This window comes from Furipterus horrens, unplaced genomic scaffold (assembly GCF_987537825.1).
Source record: "Furipterus horrens unplaced genomic scaffold, mFurHor1.1.pri manual_scaffold_1, whole genome shotgun sequence".
NCBI lineage: Eukaryota > Metazoa > Chordata > Mammalia > Chiroptera > Furipteridae > Furipterus > Furipterus horrens.
This window is the reverse complement of record NW_028327171.1, coordinates 105,359,244-105,380,509: the sequence shown is the minus strand read 5'-3', so window position 1 is coordinate 105,380,509 and position 21,266 is coordinate 105,359,244. Positions and strand designations below refer to the sequence as shown.

The window sequence follows — 21,266 nt, the reverse complement described above, 5'->3', positions numbered from 1 at the left end:
ACTTTTGCAGTTTGAGCTGTGACAGTAAAACTAGCACGTTTCTCTTTCCTTCTTTACAATTGCACGATACATGATTCAGTCTTACTGTAAATCTTAGCAACCTCAGCATACAGTTATGCACCACTTCATGTGTCATTAGGCAATTTTGTTGTTGTGCAAACATCATAGAGTGCACTTACACAAACCTAGATGGTATAGTCTACTACATGCCTAGGCTATGTGGTATATATAGCCTTTGTTTCTAGGCTATAAACCTATATACAGCATGTTACTATACTGACCACTGTAGACACTTGTAACACAATGGTAAATATTTGTATCTAAACATAGAAAAATTACAGTATAAAAGATAAAAAAATGGTACATTATCATGAATGGAGTTTACAGGATTGGAAGTTGCTCTGGGTGAGTCAGTGAGCAAATGCTGAGTGAATGTGAAGGCCTAGGGCATTACTGTACACTTCTGTAGACTTATTAATATTTTAAATTTAAGCTACACTAAATTCACAAAGTAACATGAGATTAAATCAAGCACAAGAGAAAATGATGCAATCAAGAGATACAGTAAGCACAAAATGTATGAGGCTACTATTGGAGTAACTTGGCGTACTGTTTTACAGCAAACTTTGTTTTAATAAGTAGAAAGAATATATTCTAAAATAACAATAAAATGTAGAGTAAACACATAAACCAGTAACAGTTATCATTATTAAGTATTATGTAGTATACATACTTATATGTGTAGTATCCTTATATGACTGACAGTACAGCAGGTTTTCTTAACCCCAGCATAACCACAAACATGTGAGTAATGCGTTGTGCTACAACGTCACTAGGTGACAGGAATTTTTCAGCTCCATTATAATCTTATGGGACCACCATGAATATGTGGCCTGTTGTGAACTGAAATGCTGTTATGCAGTGCATGACTATACAGTATTTTTCCTTATTAAGTAGATAACTTTCACTTTTTCACTTAAAGGAAGCACTTTATGGCTTCTCTTTGGCATATCCAGTGTGCCATTATAACTCTTGCAGTATGGGCCTTTTATTAAGTAAAATAAGGCTTACTTGCAGATAAGCATTGCAGCACCAGGAATCAATCTGATAACTGAGGTGTCCACTAAGCGACTAATAGGCAGGTAGTGTTTGCTGTGTGGATGTGCTGTACAAAGGGGTGATTCATATCCCAGGCAGAGAGAAGACGACAGTGTGAGATTTCATCATGCTGCTCAGAGTAGCTTGCAATTAAAAACTTAGGAATTATTTATTTCTGGAATTTCCCATTTAATGTTTTCAGACCACAGTTGACTGTGGGCAGCTGAAACCATGGAAAGCAAAACTGCAGATAAGGGGGAACTACTGTACTTGCTAACCTAATTTTATGCCACTCTGAGTGTCTTCTTTTATCTCAAGGGGTACTGAAATATTGTTACACTTATATTAAAATCAAGCTAATTTTAGAAATTGACATATTGTATTTTGAGAGGGGTAGAATGTTTAAAAATCAAATAGCTTGTCAAAATTGCAAGGATTATGATAGTCACTGAATTAAATAATTTCTTTCAGGAAGTGGTCTTTCCATGATCATATGTGCTAAGGCTATGATTAAGAATAGATAGTATCTAAGATTAGGAATTTAACCTCTTAAATTTATTAAAAAATTTTAACATGCCATATATAAATAAACTTATAAATATACATACACATACATATATGCATGCACATATATACACAGTTGACCCTTGAACAACATGGATTTGAACTGCATGGGTCCACTTACATGCAGATTTTTTTCAATGAATATATTGGAAAAATTTTTGGAATTTTGCAACAATTTGAAAAACTCACAGATGAACTATGTAGCTTAGAAATATTTTTTTAAAAGAAAAAATTAGGTATGTCATGGATGCATAAAATATATTTAGATATTAGTCTATTTTAATGCCACAGAAAATGGTCTATTAGTCCATTTAATTCCATAAAATGTACACAGATCTACTATAAAAAGTTAAAATTTATCAAAACTTATGTGCAGAAACACTTAACAGACCATACGTGGTGCTATTCACAGTGGAGAGAAATGTAAATAAATGTAAAGATACAGTATTAAATCATACCTTATTAAAATTAACTGTAGCGCATAGTGTACTGCAATAATTTCATAGCTACCCATTCAAACATTGCGAGAAGCACTTAAAATGCCCTGTGACCCTAATCATCTTGTGATCAGTTTGTCTTTCCAGTACATTGGATATCATCGTAAAAAGTGATCTCTTGCACTTCTTGCATATTTTTCATCATGTTTAGTGCAACACTGTAAGCCTTGAATAACACCATGGGACGCGTACAGAGTGCCACTAGTGATGCTGGAAGTGCTCCTAAGAAACAGAAAAGTCATGACGTTACATGACAAAGTTGAATTGCTTGATATATATATACTGTAGATAGATGTTTGCAGCTGTTGTTGCCCGCCATCTCAAGATAAGCAAATACAGCAGAAGGACTATTGTGAAAAAAGAAAAGGAAATTCGTGATCCTTCACTGCAGCTATGCCAGCAGGCATGAAAACCTTACACTTTTGTGAATTACTTTATCTTGTATTGAATGTGCAGCTTTTATGTGGGTGCAGGATTGCTATAAGAAAGGCATATCTATAGACTCTAGTGTGATTTAAGAAAAAACAAAGACATTATATGACAACTTAAAGCAAAAAGAAGGTGAAGAATCTAAAGCTGGAGAATTTAATGCTAGCGAAGTATGGTTTAATTATTTTAGAAAGAAGTTTGGCATAAAAAATATCAACAGGAGAAGCAGCTTCTAGTGACCCAAGCACTATTAAGAAAATTATTGAGGAGAAAGGATGTCTGCTTGAACAGGTTTTTAATGCGGATGAAAGTGCCCTATCCTGGAAGGACATTTATTAGTGAGGAAGAAAAATGAACAAGATTCAAGACAGGAAGGAATAGGCTAACTCTACTGTTTTGTGCAAATGCAGTTGGTTTTATGATCAGGACTGCCCTTATCTATAAAGCTGCTAACCCTGAGCCTTGAAGGGAAAAGATAAATGCCAGCTGCCGCACTTTTGGTTGTACAAGAAGACCTGGATAGCGAGAACCCTTTCTGGGGCCTGGTTTCATTGATGCTGTGTCCGTGAAGTCAGGAAGTGCTTTTACTTTGCCAGTGAGGAGCTGTCTTTTAAAGTTCTTTTGAAATTGGACAATGTCCCTGGCCACCCCGACATGCAGGAGTTGAACACTGAGTGTGTTTAAGTGGTCTGCTTGCCCCCAAACATGATGTCTCTAATTCAATCTCTAGATTAGGGAGTCATAAGGACATATACCGCTCATCGCACATGGTAGTCTCTGGAAAAGATTGTCAACGTTATGGAAGTATAATTCTTATAGAACATCATGGAAGTCTGGAAGAATCACACCGCTGAAGAGGCCAATGTTACAGAAAAAGCTGTGAAAGCCATCAAACTTGAAACAATAAATTCTTGCTGGAGAAAACTGTATCCAGATGTTGTGCATGACTCCACAGGCTTTATGACAATCAATCAAGGAAACCATGGAAGAGGTTGTAAATATGGCAAAAAAGTTGGGGGATGAAGGGTTTCAAGACATGGATCTTAAAGAAGAAAACTTGATGGAGATGAGGGCTTCTGAGCCATGCTGGGAGAGAAAGAAGAAGCAGTGCCGGAAGACAAACTGTCATTAGACAACCTGGCAGAAGGGTTCCAGTTATTCAAGACTGCTTTTGACTTCTACAGCATAGACCTTTTTATGACGTGGGCACTGAAACTAAAGCAAATAGTGGAACATTTTTAGAGAAATGAAAGAGCAAAAAGTCAGACAGAAATTACAATGCATTTCTTATGCTGAGTGTACCTGCCTCTTCTGCTTCCCTTTTACCTCCACCTCTTCCATCTCGGAGACCCCTGAGACAAGACCAACCCTTTCTCTTTTTCCTCCTCCTCAGCCTACTCAGTGTGAAATTATGACATTCAAAACTTTCATGATGACCCACTTCCATGTACTGAATTGCAAATGATCATCATGCTGTACAGTTAATAAACTTACCTGTGTGTGTCTTCATGTGAAAATATACCTATGCTCAAAGGCACCACTGCCAATGTTGCACACACTACAGTTGCCCTTCAAACGGGGTGTGTATTCACTCTGTGCTATATAACTTGTGGTTCCTTTTCCCAACAAGCCTAGTCCAGCTTTTTTTCTCCAGTCAATCCCATCCTGGGATCCAATGTATAAATCTAATATTGCATGTCTTGTGCATAACTGTTCTCAAGGATCTTATTTTGTGTACCATATGAATCAGACTAGTGGACATTGCCATATGATGTAAAATGAAAAGTCTACATATAAATAATGCATCCAACTATCCAAGTGTCATACCAACTAAAACACCAAATAAACTTTGGACAGTGAAAAAAAGAAAATATACCTATGCTTGATCTTAGCCAAAAGGCCAAGAAACAATTAATGTGAAAATATACTAACTGTAGGGCAGGAACTGTACGATATGTTTTTGTGTCATCATCACTGCATAAGTATTCTTCACGTAGAACATCATGAGCAAGACCTGTATTAAAATGATAGCCTATCCTTACATAGGCATAAGGTGATAGTTAATATAAAATTAATATTGTGTTAGTTTTCTTACTGTTTTGTAACTGCCTTAAAAAATTACTGTACAATATGCCTCTGTATATCAGCCTATCATACAGGTAAGTGATTTTTAAAAAGCTGTAACAGTGTTTTCAAATACTGTATTATGAATATGACTGGTACTATATGCCATAAACATTTTATAGTAATTCATTTATTAGTGTGCAGTCTAGGTTATCACAAAACAGCCACATCGATTGTTCTAGACTGCTATCAAGCAATTGCATTGCTGCTCTTTCATTATCAAAGCATGCATTATTATACCTGTCAATAAATATGAATTTCTTTTTCACATCTTTCATTATTGATGTCTAGTGTTAGTCGTCATCGGCGGCGGCAGCCGTCCGTCTCGAGAGACGATGGTGTAGCTTCTTAAGAGTCTATCTGCACCGCCGAGAATGGCTGTGCAGTCCAACTCGGGAGTGACACGGTATCTGTCTCCTCCCGTGTTGAATCGACATCTTGCGATGACGCTGGAGTGTCCTCTCCAGTGAAGCTGAAGCTACAGAGCCTGGGCAGGGTGATATGGAGGGTCTGCTGTTGCCCATGCAGCAGACCCCCCCTGTCTTCGCAGCTGAAGGGTCCAAGGGAAAGACGGAGTCAATACAGCTTGGCTTCAGGTGCGCCGCAGGAGTTGCCGGTGTTGACTACAACGTCAAACCGCCTTAAGGACTCCGGCTCCGGATTTTCTGTCGGGGTTTACTCCCTTAGCCTTTCCCCTGAAGAGGTATGCCGCAAGGCAGCGGAGGTTTTTTGGAGTCAGAGTTTTCCTTCTCTGATGTGCCCTGACTGGAAGATCGAACCAGCGACACTTAGCTCGCAGGCCGATGCTCAATCCACTGAGCCAGACATTATTTTTTAGTGCTCTGCTAATCCTCTTAACATATCTTTACGGGTGAAGAGCTCTGGAGATGGGTGGTGTTGATAACAACACAACAACATGAATGCATTTAATGCCACTGACTGCATTTAACAGCGGTTACCACGGTAAATTTCCTGTCATGAGTATTTTATCCCAGTTTTTAAAATAAATATATAAATATTTTACTAGTGTTAGTAATACATATAATATCTGTAGTGTTTTGTATCATATAAGACAGTATTGATATATGTACCAACAGACAATTCATCTTATAAATAGATAATATAAACTTATGGTATTAATATAGTACAGTACTGTAAATGTATTTCTTTTCCTTATGCTTTTCTTTTCTCTAACTTATCTTATTGTAAGAATACAGTATATAATACATATAACATACAAAATATTTGCTTATTGATTGTATTGTTAGGAAGGCTTTTAGACAATAGGAGGAATTTTGGTGGAGTCCAAAGTTATACACAGATTTTCCACTGTGTGTGGGGTCTGTGCCCATAACCCCTCTGTTGTTTAAGGGCCATCTGTGTATGCTACTGTAACTTCCTTTTTTTTTAGGTCTTACTTTTGAGGAGAGGGATATCATTGAAAGAGCCTTCCGTCAAGGTTTGATTCGGGTCTTGGCAGCAACTTCTACTCTTTCATCTGGGGTCAATTTACCTGCACGTCGTGTAATTATTCGGACTCCTATTTTCAGTGGTCGAACTCTAGATATTCTTACATATAAGCAGATGGTTGGTCGTGCTGGCAGGAAAGGAGTAGACACAGTAGGTGAGTCTGAACTTAATTTAAATAGCATTGCTGAAAGACAGTGTCATTCTACTTGAAATTTGACTAGTCTCTGGTAACTCATTTCTCATCATGTTGTGTTTATTATCGAAAGTGCTAATGTCATCCTTTTGGATTTACTTAATACTTATAATGTAAGTTATTTTTCATATATTGTCAATGATTGATTTTCTACTACAGTATTCCCTCACTTATCATGGGTATTACGTTCTAGACACCCCCCACGATAGGTGAAAGTCTGCGAAGTAGGAACCTTACATTTATTTTAGTATTTATATATATTTTAAGGCTTTATAGACCCTTCCCACACACTTATAAACTGTTCCCAGTCCCTTATTAACCTTTCCCACTCCCTTATTAACCTTTTCCTCACTTTTATAAGCACTACTTATGTTCTTAAACATATTCTACACTCTTAAACCTACATAACTTTAACAACAAACATATACAGTACTGCAATTTCCCACGATATAGTGAAAAATCCTAGATAAATAATTAAATATAATATTTTTAAAAATCCCGTGATATAGTGAGGTTGCGATAAGTGAACCGCGATATAGAGAGGGACTACTGTAATGCAGAATTAAAACTTTCTTTTGTAGTATATACAGTAAAATGATTCAGTATTATGTTTATCAGGATGACTTATCACAGCTGGAATATTATTTTTAGGTTCCAGCATAGTCTACTATTCAGTGCTAATGAAGGTAGGAATTTTCATGGATATTAGTTCTGTTTAGGTGGCTGGTCTAAGTTCAAGTAGGGATGTTGAGAGCTGGGAAGCACTCTCACACTTTGGGAATAGGAACTTTAGATTACCACCTTTTTCTCTCTAAATTGATGCAAGTAATGATAATGTTACCAGCAGTTCAAACAAATTTTTGTTTTAAATAGTGAGGAAGAGGCTTGTTTGAATTAAATATATTATTATTATTATTATAATATGTAGCATATATATTATTTCTAACCTACATTATTCTAGGTGTGACTGAATTGTTATGAGTCTTCTAATATTAAAGAAATTTTGGAGGGACATTCTCTGTTATTTATCTTTCTTCTTTAGGATGGAGTTTATTGACTCCAGTATTATACTATATGTCAAATAAAGAGGCAAACAGTTCTGTGGCTATTGAGGAAAAATTTGGATATCCAGGGGAAAAGGGAAAGTTTTAATGGGAAAAGATGTGGGATATTCTGGGCACAAAAAGCTGGGGAGTATACTGAGGAAGTGACTTCTAGAATAACTTGACTTGTCATGTGAGGTCCCTAAATACAGTTGATCCTCGCTATTTGTGGATCCTATATTTATGAATATGCTAAAATTTATTCATTACCCCCAAATCAACACTTCTCAGGCCTTTCTGGACATGTGCAGAGCAGTGACAAATTTTGAGTCTCTGGAAGCACACATGATTCTACCTTCTTGTTTTAGTTCTAACATTGTAAACAGGCATTGTTTTCCAGGTCTATTTAGTGTCACATATTTACATTTTTGGGATTTTTTGGGATATAACTGTTTAAAGTGACCCCCAAGCATAGTGCTGAAGTGCTACATAGTCATCATCTATGTAGCATTACTAAGTGCAAGAAGGCTGTGATGTACCCTATAAAGAAAATAAGTGTGTTAAATAAGCTTTGTTAAGCCATGAGATACAACATTGTTGGCTGTGAGTTTAATGTTAATAAATCAATAACATATATTAATTAAGGTCTCTTTAAACAGAAGCACACTTAAAACAAGATTTTGTTGAAAATGTTGATCCTAAGGGCTTGGAGAAAGGTAGCGCTGTACTTCCCCAAGGAGCAATGATTTGGTATTCCCTAATTCAGTGTTTGTGGTGATTATAGAACATGATTACCATGAATAATAAGAATGGACTATAATTTATTGGTGAATGGACTAGTTAGAGTATAAGTTCACTGCTGTAACAAACGCCAACATAACAGGTGCTTGGACAAGTTAGAAGTTAATTTTTTCTCATGTAACAGTACAATTTAAGCAATCTGGGGTTGATAAAGTGACTTCAGTGTCAGGGACCTAGTCTTCTGGTTTGTTTTCCATGTTCAGCAATATAATTTCAACCCTGTGGTATCATGGTATCAGATGACTACTCCAGTCTCTGTCATAACATCTGCATTTTAGCCTCTAGAAGGGGAGATGAAGAAGTAAAAAACATCCTGCCCTTTTAAGAAGTTGCACATAGTAATTCTCCTCACATATTGGCCAGAACTATGTCACAATGGTTACATTTCCCAACTTCAAGGGAGGCTGGGGAATATTATCTTTAACTGAGTGGCCAGTACCCAACTGACACTTAGAGGTTTTATTTATTTTTAATTAAAAAATTATTTTTCAATTACAGTTGACATTCAATATTATTTATATTAGTTTCAGGTATACAGCATAGTGGTGAGATAACTATATAATTTTGAAGTGATCCAAAAGAAATTTACATGCTGCTTCTAGGCAAATAGAAAGAAGGTAAAGAGCTTTTTTCTATGTTTGCTACTTACCAATTGCACTCAGGTAAAAATCATATTTAATATGAAGAAAGTGACATATTTTATTGTGGCATACATGTTCTGATCTCCTTCAATCCAAAGTTTAGAAAATAAAAACATTAGTGCCTTGGCTAGTGTAGCTCAGTTGGTTGGAGCATCGTCCAGTAAACTGAAAGATCACCGATTCATCTGGTCTGGGCACATGCCTGAGTTGTGGGTTCAGTCCCTGGTTGGGTTGTGTCTGAGAATGGTGCCCTGAGAGAAATGCTGATTGGTTGCCTCTTGTATGTCCCCCAACCAGGGACCAATCTCTCATGTCGATGTTTCTTTCCCTCCCTCTCTCCCTTCTTTCCCCTTTGTCCACAATCAATAAGCATATCCTCAAGTGAGAATAAGAAAAGAAAGAAAAACGTTAGCAATAGTTCAGTGGTCATAACAGTCACTATCATCTATTATTTCCTTTAAATAAAGTAAGCCAATAAGTTCTATTTAGCCAGTATCTTACGGAAATGCACTGGGATTTTACAAACATGATTTTTTTTGGTTATAGGTGAGAGTATTTTAATTTGTAAGAACTCTGAGAAATCAAAAGGCATAGCTTTACTTCAGGGATCTTTAAAACCTGTTCACAGCTGTCTGCGAAGACGAGAAGGAGAAGAAGTAACTGCAAGCATGATAAGAGCTATTCTGGAGGTAAGAGTGTTCACTAAATTACCACTTGCTCTTTTTACCTGTAATACAATGGTAGAACTTTAGTATGTGAAAAATCTTAGCTTGTGTTTCTTTATGAGGTTATTTATAACCTTCCCAAGTTTGAATCCCTCCTATTTTATATAGTTATTTCTTAGAATTTTAATTGATGAGAAAATATTGCATCTACTTTTTAGGAAAACTTTTCATGTTGTCAGTAGATGTTATATGCATTGATAATGCATGATGATGATGGAAGAGTAAACAGAGAGTCTCTATGTTAAGATGCTGAGAATATTTTAAGAGAGCAAAATTACTTCATTTCTTTTATATCATGTGGGCCCACATGTCTTATTAAAAAGTTACAGAGTCCTGGCTGGTGTGGCTCAGTGCGTTGAGCGCCAGTCTGTTAATCAAAAAGTCTCTGGTTTCATTCTCAGTCAGTGCACATGCCTGGGTTGAGGGCCAGGTCCCAGCCTAGGCAACCAATTGATGTTCCTCTCACATATCAATATTTCTTTTCCTCTCTTTCTCCCTCCCTTCTCTGCTCTCCAAAAAATAAATAAAATCTTAAAAAAAAGGTTATAGAAAAGGCCTTGGCTCAGTTGGTTGGGGCACGTACGAGAGCAGCTGATCCATGTTTCTCTCTCATATCGAAGTTTCTCTCCCTCTTTCTCTCTCCCTACCCCTCACTCTAAAAATAAATAAAATCTTTAAAAAACTTACAGAAAAATTTCAAATCTCTTGTATCAGATAATAGTTGGTGGAGTGGCAAGTACATCACAAGATATGCAGATTTATGCTTCTTGTACATTTTTGGCTGCAAGTATGAAAGAAGGGAAGCAGGGAATTCAGAATAATCAAGATCCTGTTCAACTTGGAGCAATTGAGGCCTGTGTAATGTGGCTGCTAGAAAATGAATTCATCCAGACTACTGAAGCTAGTGATGGAACAGAAGGTAAACTATGACTTCTTAGTTGCAATTTACTCACTTTTTCATCTTAGCAACTTAGAATGTGTATGACTGATTAGTAAAACAAAATTGGGCCTGGGTCAGGGGGTAGCTCAACTGTTATGAGCACCATCCCGATATGCCATGGTTGCAGGTTCTATTCCTGGTCAGGGCACATACAAGAAGCAACCAATGAATGCATAAATAAGTGGAGCAGCAAATTGATATCTCTATCTCTTCCTTCCTCTCTCTCTCTCAAATCAGTAAATTAAGAAAAAGAAAGGAAATTGGCTCTTCAAGCAGTATAAAAGGAAACTGATTTTCACGGAGTGTATCAACTCATTTTCAGTAAGTCAGTGTATTCAGCAACATCAGACAATTAGTATAGAGCCCACTCATAAATAGTCCATGCTTTGGGCAAGATTTCTGTTTGTAAAATTTATCAGAGCTTGAAAGGTTAATCACAGAATATAGAAAGATGGTGTGTTGTTTTAGATTCAACATCTGACCGTGTATTTCTGCACTCCTTCCCCCAAACCAGGAAAGGTGTATCATCCAACACATCTCGGTGCCGCCACTCTCTCTTCCTCACTTTCTCCGACTGATGCTTTAGATATTTTTTCTGATCTCCAAAGAGCAATGAAGGGCTTTGTTTTAGAGAACGATCTGCATATTGTCTATCTGGTAAGTTCTGTTTTCTTTCCTGCCATATTGGTGAAAATGGGGAGAAAACATATAGAATCTTGAACCAAAGCTACCCTAAGGGAACCTCTTGCATTGTGGGTATGGCTTACATAAGAAAGCTGTGGTGAATTCTAATTGACAGACTCACAGTCAAAAGAAAAGGCCTTGACCCTAGCTCAAAATATTGGCAAGTTAATATTTGTTTATGTTTTAAGTTAAGTAAAACATTTATAGTTAAAAAAGCTATTTTATTTTTTGAATATTTAAAACATTTATGTGATTCACAAGTAGAACTCTATCAGAAGAAATACTTGGTGAAGTCTGACATCCATATCTACCCGCTGCATGCCGTGTCCATTCCCCTTCCTTAATAATTATTTTCACTAGTTTTTGGTGTATCCTTCTGTTTCATTTTATAAATCAATAAATGCTTATATATATTGCTACTTTACCTTCTTTCTTATACAGGGGATAGTATATTATATACATTATTTTGTATTTTTTCTTAACAATATATCTTGGAAATCACTTTTAATCAGTTCATGGAGATTTATTTATTTATTTATTTATTTATTTATTTATTTATATCTGTATAACTCCATTGTGTGTGTTGATATACCATTGTTTATTCAGTCATTTCTCTGTAGTTGGACTTTTAGGTTGTTTCCAATATTTCATTATGGTAAACAAGGCTGTAGTTAAAATATGTTGGTGTGTATATTGTTTAGTTTTGATGGAGATGTATATTTAGGAAAGGCGCCCAGAGGTGCAATTACTAGGGAAAGTATAAAGGCATATGTGATTTTGGTTTTGTCAAATTGCTTTCTGTAGGGTTTGTATCATTTTCCAATTTTACCGGTGCTGTATGAGAGTGGTTATTTTTTTCATAACCTCATGGGAGAGTATATTTTAGGCTTTTGTTTTTTGAATAGTTTTACTTTACATTTTTTATTATGAATAAATTTGAATACTTTTGTGTATGTTTAAGGGCAATATACTTTATTTTCTAAGAATTATCTATGACTTTTGCTCATTTTCTTGTTTTTTTTTTTCCTTTTCTGTTTTTTGGTCCTTTCCGTAAGTTTTAAAGGTTCTTTAATATATTAGGGAGAGTAGTACTTTGTATTATAAGTTAAAAATATATTTCTCCTAGTTTTTCTCTTAGCTTTTGACTTCATTTATTGTGTCTTGCATAACATTTTAAAGTATATTTTATTGATTATGCTATTACAGTTGTTCCAGTTTTTTTCCTCTCTGCCCAGTACCTCGTTTCCCTCTGGCAACACCCACTCCTCGCCCCTCCCCACTGCCTTAGTTCATGTCCATGGGTCATGCACATAATAAGTTCTTTCGCTTCTCCATTTACTTTACTATTCTAAACACCCCACTGTTTATTTTGTACCAATTATGCTTCTTGATCCCTGCACCATTCCCCCCATTGTTCCCCTTCCCCCTCCTCTCTGACAACCCTCCATATGATCTCCATATCTATGGTTCTGTTCCTGTTCTTGTTGTTTGCGTCATTATTGTTTTCTAGCTTAATTTGTTGATAGTTGTGAGTTCATTGTCATTTTACTTTACATAGTTTTGATCTCCTTTTTCTTAAATGTGCCCTTTTAACTTTCATATAATAAGGGCTTGCTGATGATGAACTCCTTTAGCTTTATCTTGTCTGGGAAGCACTTTATCTGCCCTTCCATTCTAAATGATAGCTTTGCTGGATAGAGTAATCTAGGTTGTAGGTCCTTGCTTTTTATCACTTTGAATACTTTTTGACAGTCTCTTCTTTTTTTTTTTTTTTAATTATATTTTATTGGTTATGTTGTTATAGTAGTTTCAATTTTTTTCTCTTTGCTCCCCTCCGCCTGGTACCCCCTTCCCTTCAGCAATCCCATCCCCCTTAGTTCATGTCATGGTTTGTGTATATAAGTTCTTTGGCTTCACCCTTTCCTCTATTATTCTTAACTTCTCCCTGTCTGTTTTGTACCAATTATGCTTCTTAATCCCTGCACCATTTCCCCATTTCTCCCCCTTTCCCCTCCCAGCTGATAACCCTCCAAAAGATCCCCATACCTGTGATTCTGTTCCTATTCTGGTTTGCTTAGTTGGATTTTGCTTTTATTTTTTAGATTCAGTTGTTGATAGTTTTAAGTTTGTTGTCATTTTAATGTTCATAGTTTTGATCTTCTTTTTGTTAAATAAGTCCCTTTAACATTTCATGAAATAATGATTTGGAGCTGCTGAACTCCTTTAGCTTAACCTTGTCTGGGAAGCACTTTATCTGCCCTTTCATTCTAAATGATAGCTTTGCTGGATAGAGTAATCTTGGTTATAGGTCCTTGCTTTTCATAATTTTGAATACTTCTTGCCAGTCCCTTCTTGCCTGCAATGTTTCTTTTGAGAAATCAGCTGATAGTCTTAAGGCACCCCTTTGTAGGTAACTCTCTGCTTTGATTTTGCTGCTTTTAAGGTTCTCTCTTTATCTTTCACCTTTGGTATTTTAATTATTATATGTCTTGATGTTGTCCTCTTTGGGTCTAGCCTGTTTAGAACTCTCTGTGCTTCCTGGACTTGTATGTCTATTTCCTTCACCAAATTAGGGAAGTTTTCCTTCATAATTTTTCAAATGAGTTTTCAATTTCTGCTCTTTCTTTTCTCCTCTGGCATCCCTATGATTCAGATGCTGGTATGTTTAATGTTGTCTGAGGGGTTCTTAAGCCCCTCCTTGTTTTTTACAATTCTTGTTTCTTTATTCTGTTTGGTTGACTGTTTATTTCTTCCTTATGTTCCAAATCATTGATTTGAACCCCAGCTTCCTTCCCTTCACTATTGGTTTCATGTAGATTTTTCTTCATATCACTTAGTATAGCCCTCACTCTTCCCTTATGCATTTGCCATACTCAGTCATTTCTCTGGGTTCTTTATCACCAGTGTTTTGAACTCTGTGTTTGTTAGATTGGCTATCTCTTTGTGGCTTAATTCTCTCTCTGGAGCCTTGATCTGCTTCCTCTTTTGGGCCATACCTCTCTGTCTTCTCATCTTGACAGCCTCCTGTGTTAGACTCTGTGTCTTAGGTAGAGCTGTCACACCTGTTACATTGTAAGGGACAGAGCCTTAGATATTCATCCGTGCTGGGCGACAAGTTTCACTGCCTTGTGGCACTATATGTTGGGGAGGAGTCATAGAGGGAACAATGCCGCTTGCTCAGCACTCGCCCCTTTTCCAGTCACTTCACTTGCTTCCCGTATGCAACTGGAATCCCCCTAGGTATTGCCTTGGTGATGATTCCCAGAATGGGTGGATTTGCATATGTTCTAGGACTGTGGGTGCCCTCCAAACAGACTCTTCTGAGAGATCAGCAGTTTCTTCTGCTGCCCCACCCCCTTGGTTTTCACATCTAGAAGTAATGAGGCTTTATTTTCCAGGCTCTGGAACTATGAGCTGCGTAGTCTGGCCTGGGACTGGGATCACTCCCCAGTTGTCCCTCCAGGCTTTTATAATGTATAACCACTTGTTCTGTTGGCCACAGCTGCTGCCTTGCCACTGACACTGCCACCACTGGTGCTGCCTCACTGCATCCTTTCCACCACTGCTCTGCCTCTCTTACCCATTTGGATAATCAATTCCCCTTTAAATCTTTGGTTGTCAGGCTCCCATACAGTTTAATTTTCTGGCTGTTTTGGCTGTTTTCTTTGTTTTGAGGTAGTTGTAATTCTTAATGGTTGTGCAAGGAGGTGAAGCATGTCCACCTAGGCTTATTGTGTTGCTGGATCTGGTTTGCTAATATTTTGTTGAGGATTTTAGCATTTATGTTCATCAGAGATATTGACCTGTAATTTTCATTCTTTGTTGTATTTCTGTTTTTGTTCTTTTGTTTGTTTGTTTTTACCTGGTTTTGGAATTAGGATAATACTGGCCTCATAAACACAGTTTGGGAGTCATCTGTCTTCTTGAATTTTCTGGAATAGTTTGAGAAGGATGGGTGTTAGCTCTTCTTTGAATGATTATTAAATTCACCGTGAAGCCATCTGGTTGAGGACTTCTTTTTCCTGGAAGTTTTTTGATTACTGCTTCAATTTTGCTAGTTATTATCAGTCTATTAATGTTTTCTGTTTTTTTCCCCTGATTTAGTTTTGGAAGGTTGTATGTTTCTAGAAATTTATCTATTTTACCCAGGTTGTCCAATTTATTGGAATATAGTTGTTCATAGTAATTTCTTACAGTCTTTTGTAATTTCTTACAGCCCTCCATTGCTTCTTGTTAGTACATATTTCTGTGGTATCATTTGTCACTCATCCTCTTCCATTTCTGATTTTAGTTATTGGGGTCCTCTCTCTTTTATTCTTTATGAGTATAGTTAAAAGTTTGTCAGTTTTTAAAATCTTTTTAAAGAACCAGTTCCTGGATTCGTTGATTTTTTTTTTAAATGATTTTTTTGTTCTCTATGTCATTTATTACTGCTTTGATCCTGATTATTTTCTTCGTTCTACTCGCTCTGTGCTTTCTTTGTTGTTGTTTTCTATTTCTTTGAGGTGGAGGGTTAGATCGTTTATTTGAGATTTTTCTATCTTCTTTAGGTAGCCTTAGTTTTGGTATGAACTTCCCTCTCAGGACTGCTTGTGCTGTGTCCCATAGGTTTTGGGTTGCTGTGTTTTCATTTTCATTGTTTCCAGGTATTTTTAAAACAATTTCTTCCTTTTCTCATTGTTAACAGTCACTATTTAATACCATGCTATTTAGCCTCAATGTATTTGAATGTTTTTTAGTTTTTTTCTTGAGGTTGATTCCACAATAGTTTAAAGCCATTGTGATTGGAGAAAATGCTTGATATAATCAGTTTTCTTGAATTTGTTAAGACTTATTTTGTGTCCTTCCATGTAGTATATCTTTGATAATGATCCATTTGCACTTGAGAAGAATGTGTATTCTGTTTCTCTGAGGTGAAACATTAATTAAATGTCAGTTAAATCCATTTGGCATAGTGTTTCACTTAAGGTAGCTGTTTCCTTATTCATTTTTTGTCTGGAAGAACTATCCTTTGGTTACAGTGGGGTGTGAAAATCCCATACAGTGACTGTATTGCAGCTCTCTCTTTCTTAAAGTCCTCCAATATTTTCTTTATATATTTAGGTGTTCCTATGTTGGATGCATATATGTTTACCAGGGTTAAATTCTCCCGTTGGATTGATCCCTTTAGTATTGATATTATGTAGTGAACTTTTTGGCCTCTGTTTTGAAGTCTACTTTGTCAGATAGAAGTATTGCTACCCCAATTTTTTTGTCTCCATTGTCATGGGCTCTTTTCCCCATCCCTTCACTTTCAGCCTGTGTAAATCTTTTGTTCTGAGGTGGGTCTCTTGTAGACAGTGTATATACTGGTCATGTATTCTTATTCATTCTGCTACCCCATGTCTTTTGATTAGAGCATTTAATCCATTTACATTTAAGGTTTTATTGATAGGTACTTATTTGTTGTCATTTTTCCCATTGTTCCTGTGTTTCTCTCTATTTCTTCTTCTTAATGCAGTCCCTTTAGCAACTATTGCAGTGGTTCTTTGGTGGATATGTACCTCTTTATCCCCTCACCACTTTTTCTTTTGTCTGGGAAATTCTTTATTTCACCTTCCATTTTAAATGAAAGTCTTGCTGGATAGAGTAGTAGTGTTGGTTGCAGGTCCTTGCTTTTCATTACTTGGAATACTTCATGCCAATCCCTCCAGCGTGTAGTGTTTCTGTTGAGAAATCAGCTGACAGCCTGATTGGAGTTCCCTTGTAGGCACCTAACTGTTTTCTCTCTTGTTGCCTTTAAGATTCTCTTTTTGTCTTTACACTTTTCCATCTTAATTATGATATGTCCTGTTGTGGGTCTCTTTGGGTTCATCTTGATTGGGACTCTCTGTGCTTCCTGAACCTATCCTGAACTTATGTGACTTTTTCCTTCATCAGGTTGGGGAAGTTTTCTGTCATTTTTTCAAACAGGATTTCTATTCCTTGTTCCCTTTCTTCTATTTCTAGAGTCCCTATGATGCAAATATTGTTATGTCATGTTGTCTAAAAGCTCTCTTAAACTATCCTTGTTCTTTTTAAGTCTTTTTTCATTTTGTTGCTCTGAACGGGTGTTTTTGTCTACCTTGTCTTCCAAATCACTGATTCAGTTCTCTGCTTTTAATTCCTCTAGTATATTTTTCATTTCAATTGCGTTATTAATTTCCAATTGGTTTTTATTCTTAGTTTCTATGTTTCTTTTTTGCGTGTGTGTGCTGATGTAATTCTCATTAAGTTCCTTGTGTATCCTTATAACAATTAATTTGAACTCTATGTCTCATAATTTGCTTGTCTCAATTTTATTTAGCTCTTTTTCTTGGGATTCCTCCTTTCCTTTCTTTCAGAGGTTGTTTTTCTACTTCCCCATTTTAGCAGTCTCTTTTTGTTTCTATGTCTTAGATAGATCTGCTTTGGCTCCCTGTCTTCATGAGGTGGTCTTATGTGGTAGAAGTCCTATGGGACCCAGTGGTGCAGTCTCCCTGATCTTCTGAGTTTGATACTCTAGGAATGTCCTTTGTGTGGGTTATATGGACTCTCCTATTGTATTTGGGCTCTGATTTTGTTGGCCCATTCTTTGGTGGGGTCACATCTCTGGTTGACTGAGAGGCTCAACCCCCACCACATCTTGTATGCTGTTACACAGGTGCTGAAATAAGAAAGCAAAACAACACAAAAAAAACAAAAACAAAACAAGCAACCCTCCCAACAACAACAGCAAAATCCATGACAAAAGAGCAAGAATAATAGAACTGGAAAGAGGAATGAAATAGTAGAGAAGGGGGAAAAAGTAGAAAAAGAATGAGGGAAGATCAAAGGATATAAAAGTGATTATGAGAAGAAAAATGGAAGAGAACTAATACAAGTAATGAATAGAAGGACAAAAATGGGAGAAAGGGGCAGAGAAAGGGGAGTGATAACAAAAATAAGAAAAGGAAAGAAGGTAACAATGGAGTAATCAATGGTAAGAGTAAAATAAGAGAAATGATAGAAAAGTCAGAGCAAATAATAGAAGAAAAAGAAAAAAATAGAAAAAATAAAAGGAATATTAAAAAAACCAAATAATGGAAAAGAACAAAGTGGAATTTGTTTCAGCAGAGTTTAGTACTTGCCTACTGGGTTCTCCCTTTGGATAGGCAGTGCTGTTGTCTGAGGCTGGGGTAAGGTAGTGTCAGGTGCTATCCATGTCTAGCCCTCATCAGCCTGTTCAAAGCTTCAAGTGATCCAATTTGTGGCTGATACCTCCAGGCTTGGCTGTGCCAAGGATGTGTCAAGCTGCTCTGCACAGCTGGGTTTTACGGGTCCAGGGGCGAGTCAGCAAATGTCCCAAGGCACAGCAGGATCCGCCTCTGCTGGTCTTTGCCTGCCAACCTGCTGTTAGTCTTAGAGTTGTTGCTGATGCAACTGTTTCTGAGAGGGCTTATGGTGGAATTGTAGGGATGGGACTCCTGGATCTCCCATGAGGGGTGCCTTTTAGGCTTCAGGAAATACAGTGGATGTGTTCCCAAACCCCTGAACCACTAATCTAAGTCCATCTGGGATTGTTTCCCTGAACTTGGCAGGGTGGAACCCCTAGCAGGCTAGTGGCTGGGGCCTCTAGAGCCCAGATTTTGGGCCTGCTAGAAACCAGGAAGGTGTTTCTATGACTCTCCCACGAGGGGAGGTGCCATGCTGGGCCCCAGGAAAGTGTATGGAATGGCTGAACCCTAAAGCCAGTCTCTGACACCCCTTGAGTCTGCATATGTTGCTGTCTCCTCAGCAGGGTTTAAGATGCAGGATGGGAGAAAGAAAGCAGAAAACAAATAAACCAAACCAAACCAAACCAAAACAAAACAAAAATTCCATAGGTTGGGGTGAGTGGTATGCCACAGGGTAAGATAATTGCTTTTCCCCTGGGAGTGGCTTGCTCTTCTCAAGAAAGAGGGCTGTTGCAGAATCAGGGTATATACTGGCACAGAAATTCCTATGCTGTTCCCCCATGGCTCTCTCCAGTGCCTTCCACTCCAGACTCTCCTCGTGCAACTCCAGTCTGCACCACTCTCCCTTCTCTGGGGCCCAAGGTGAGTGGCTGTGAACACAAAACCTGTGCTTTGTTCCTTTAAGAAAAAAAGTAAAAGGCTGTAGTGGCTTTGTCTCCAGTGGACTCTGTCTCTCCACAACAGAAAAAAAACCCCATGGCCTTTCACCGATGCATGCTGTGTGGGCAGCTGTTCTCAGCTCTGGCCCCCTGGGTTTGGGAGCCCAGTCTGTGGTCCCTGCTTCTCTCCTCTCATGGGGAAGCCCCCACAGCTATGCCGCAACCTTGGCCCACTGCCCGTGTGAATGGGGCTAGCCCCTTTCACACCCCTGCCCTTCCTACTGGTCTCAAGGTGATTTTTGCTCATCCTTGGTTAAAAGTCTCTTTTTCAGGTAGTCTTCAGTTTATTTCCCCTTTTTTATTTTACTTCCGGTTTGGTTCTAGGAGGAGGTGCTTGACATATCCTCCTACTCTGCCACCATCTTTACAGCCTCATTAGCCATAATTTCTTTAAATTTTTTTGTTTTTTTCCCTATTTTCTTCTGGTACTTTCATTATGCATATGTTGGTGTACTTAATGCTTCTTACATTTCTTTTATGCTTCTTACATTTCTTTTATGCTTTGTTCATTTTCCCTCCCTTTTCTTCTCAGATTGCATAATCTCTATTGATCTGTCTTCATGTTTGCTGATTCTGCCAGCTTGCATCTGCTGTTGAGCTCTATAGTAAATTATAGTAAAAGTTGAATTATTGTAACTTTCAACTCCAGAATTCCTATTTATTTTGCTCTTTTTTTAAAAAAAAATGTTTCTTTCTCTTTACTCATAGTCTCTACTTGATGAGACATTGTCATTAGACCTTCCTTTATTTCATTAAGCATGGTTTTCTTTGTTTTTTGACCAAAATTATGTCTGCTTTAAAGTCTGTCTGATATTTCCAACATCTGGGACCTCTCAAAAGTGTTTCTTTTGTCTGCTTCTTTCCTGTGTTTGGTACACACTTCTGTTTCTTTGCATGTCTTACAGGTTTTATTTTATTGTTGAACTTCCCCTCAAAATGCCTCTTTCTATTTTTCTGATTCTTTCTTAGAAGTCATATAAAATACTTAAGGTACTTAACATCAGAGTATTGAGATTAAAGTATCTGTGAGTAAAGTTGTTAGGCTCTGTAAAATCTGGATTGTATGCTTAGTGGATCTGTTCCTTTTCTCTTGGCTGCGAGTTGTTTATGAATATATGAAGTTTGCATATAAATGAGGTATTATCAAATTTACAAATTTTTCCAAATACTGAGGTCTTTGTCTTTAATATGACATTTACGTTTGCTTGTTCCTTTTGTCATGCAGTAACTTTAGCGAATGAATGGTGCCTCTTCCTTTTAGGTTACACCTGTGTTTGAGGATTGGACTACCATTGACTGGTATCGATTTTTCTGTTTATGGGAGAAGTTGCCAAGTTCTATGAAACGGGTGGCAGAGCTAGTGGGAGTTGAAGAAGGGTTCTTGGCTCGCTGTGTGAAGGGAAAAGTAGCAGCCAGAACTGAGAGACAACACCGACAAATGGCCATCCATAAAAGGTAAATATCAAGGAGCCTGGACTACCTAGCATTTAACACAGTACTAAATATGCAGTACATGTCCAGTTTATTGTAGTCATTTTCATTGTCATTAAAATCAAAGTTTTGGTTGCATATAGTAAAAATTTTCAATTTACTGTACTTACTGAATTTATTAATATATTAGTTTCTTCTTGCTACTTGTAGTTTAGAAGCCATTATATATGAAGACCTTTTAAGATAGAGCATTTAATTACTTCTCCTTAAAGAAAATGTGAGGATGCTTTAAGAAAAGAAAGAATGCTCCTATCATCTTTAAAAGTGATTCATTACCAGTAGGGAAGAGCCAATTAAAAGAGTCAGATGGGGAAATTACATAGGCTTTATCTTAGCTTTTTCAAAATATAATGCAATTATTTTTTCTTAAATACCATTATTTACAGCATAGTTAAGTGAAAATTTTATAAGGAT

At 37.1% G+C, this 21,266-nt stretch overlaps 1 protein-coding gene across 1 annotated transcript in view; it reads left to right on the top strand.

Moving 5' to 3' along the window:
- Window positions 1-21,266, top strand: part of POLQ (DNA polymerase theta) — a 138,607-nt gene that overhangs the window by 25,560 nt on the left and 91,781 nt on the right. The window contains exons 9-13 of the mRNA XM_090277130.1: window positions 6,124-6,336; window positions 9,407-9,549; window positions 10,300-10,504; window positions 11,040-11,182; window positions 20,623-20,816. Coding sequence (XP_090133256.1) covers window positions 6,124-6,336; window positions 9,407-9,549; window positions 10,300-10,504; window positions 11,040-11,182; window positions 20,623-20,816 — 898 coding nt within the window. The remainder of the gene's footprint in view (window positions 1-6,123; window positions 6,337-9,406; window positions 9,550-10,299; window positions 10,505-11,039; window positions 11,183-20,622; window positions 20,817-21,266) is intronic.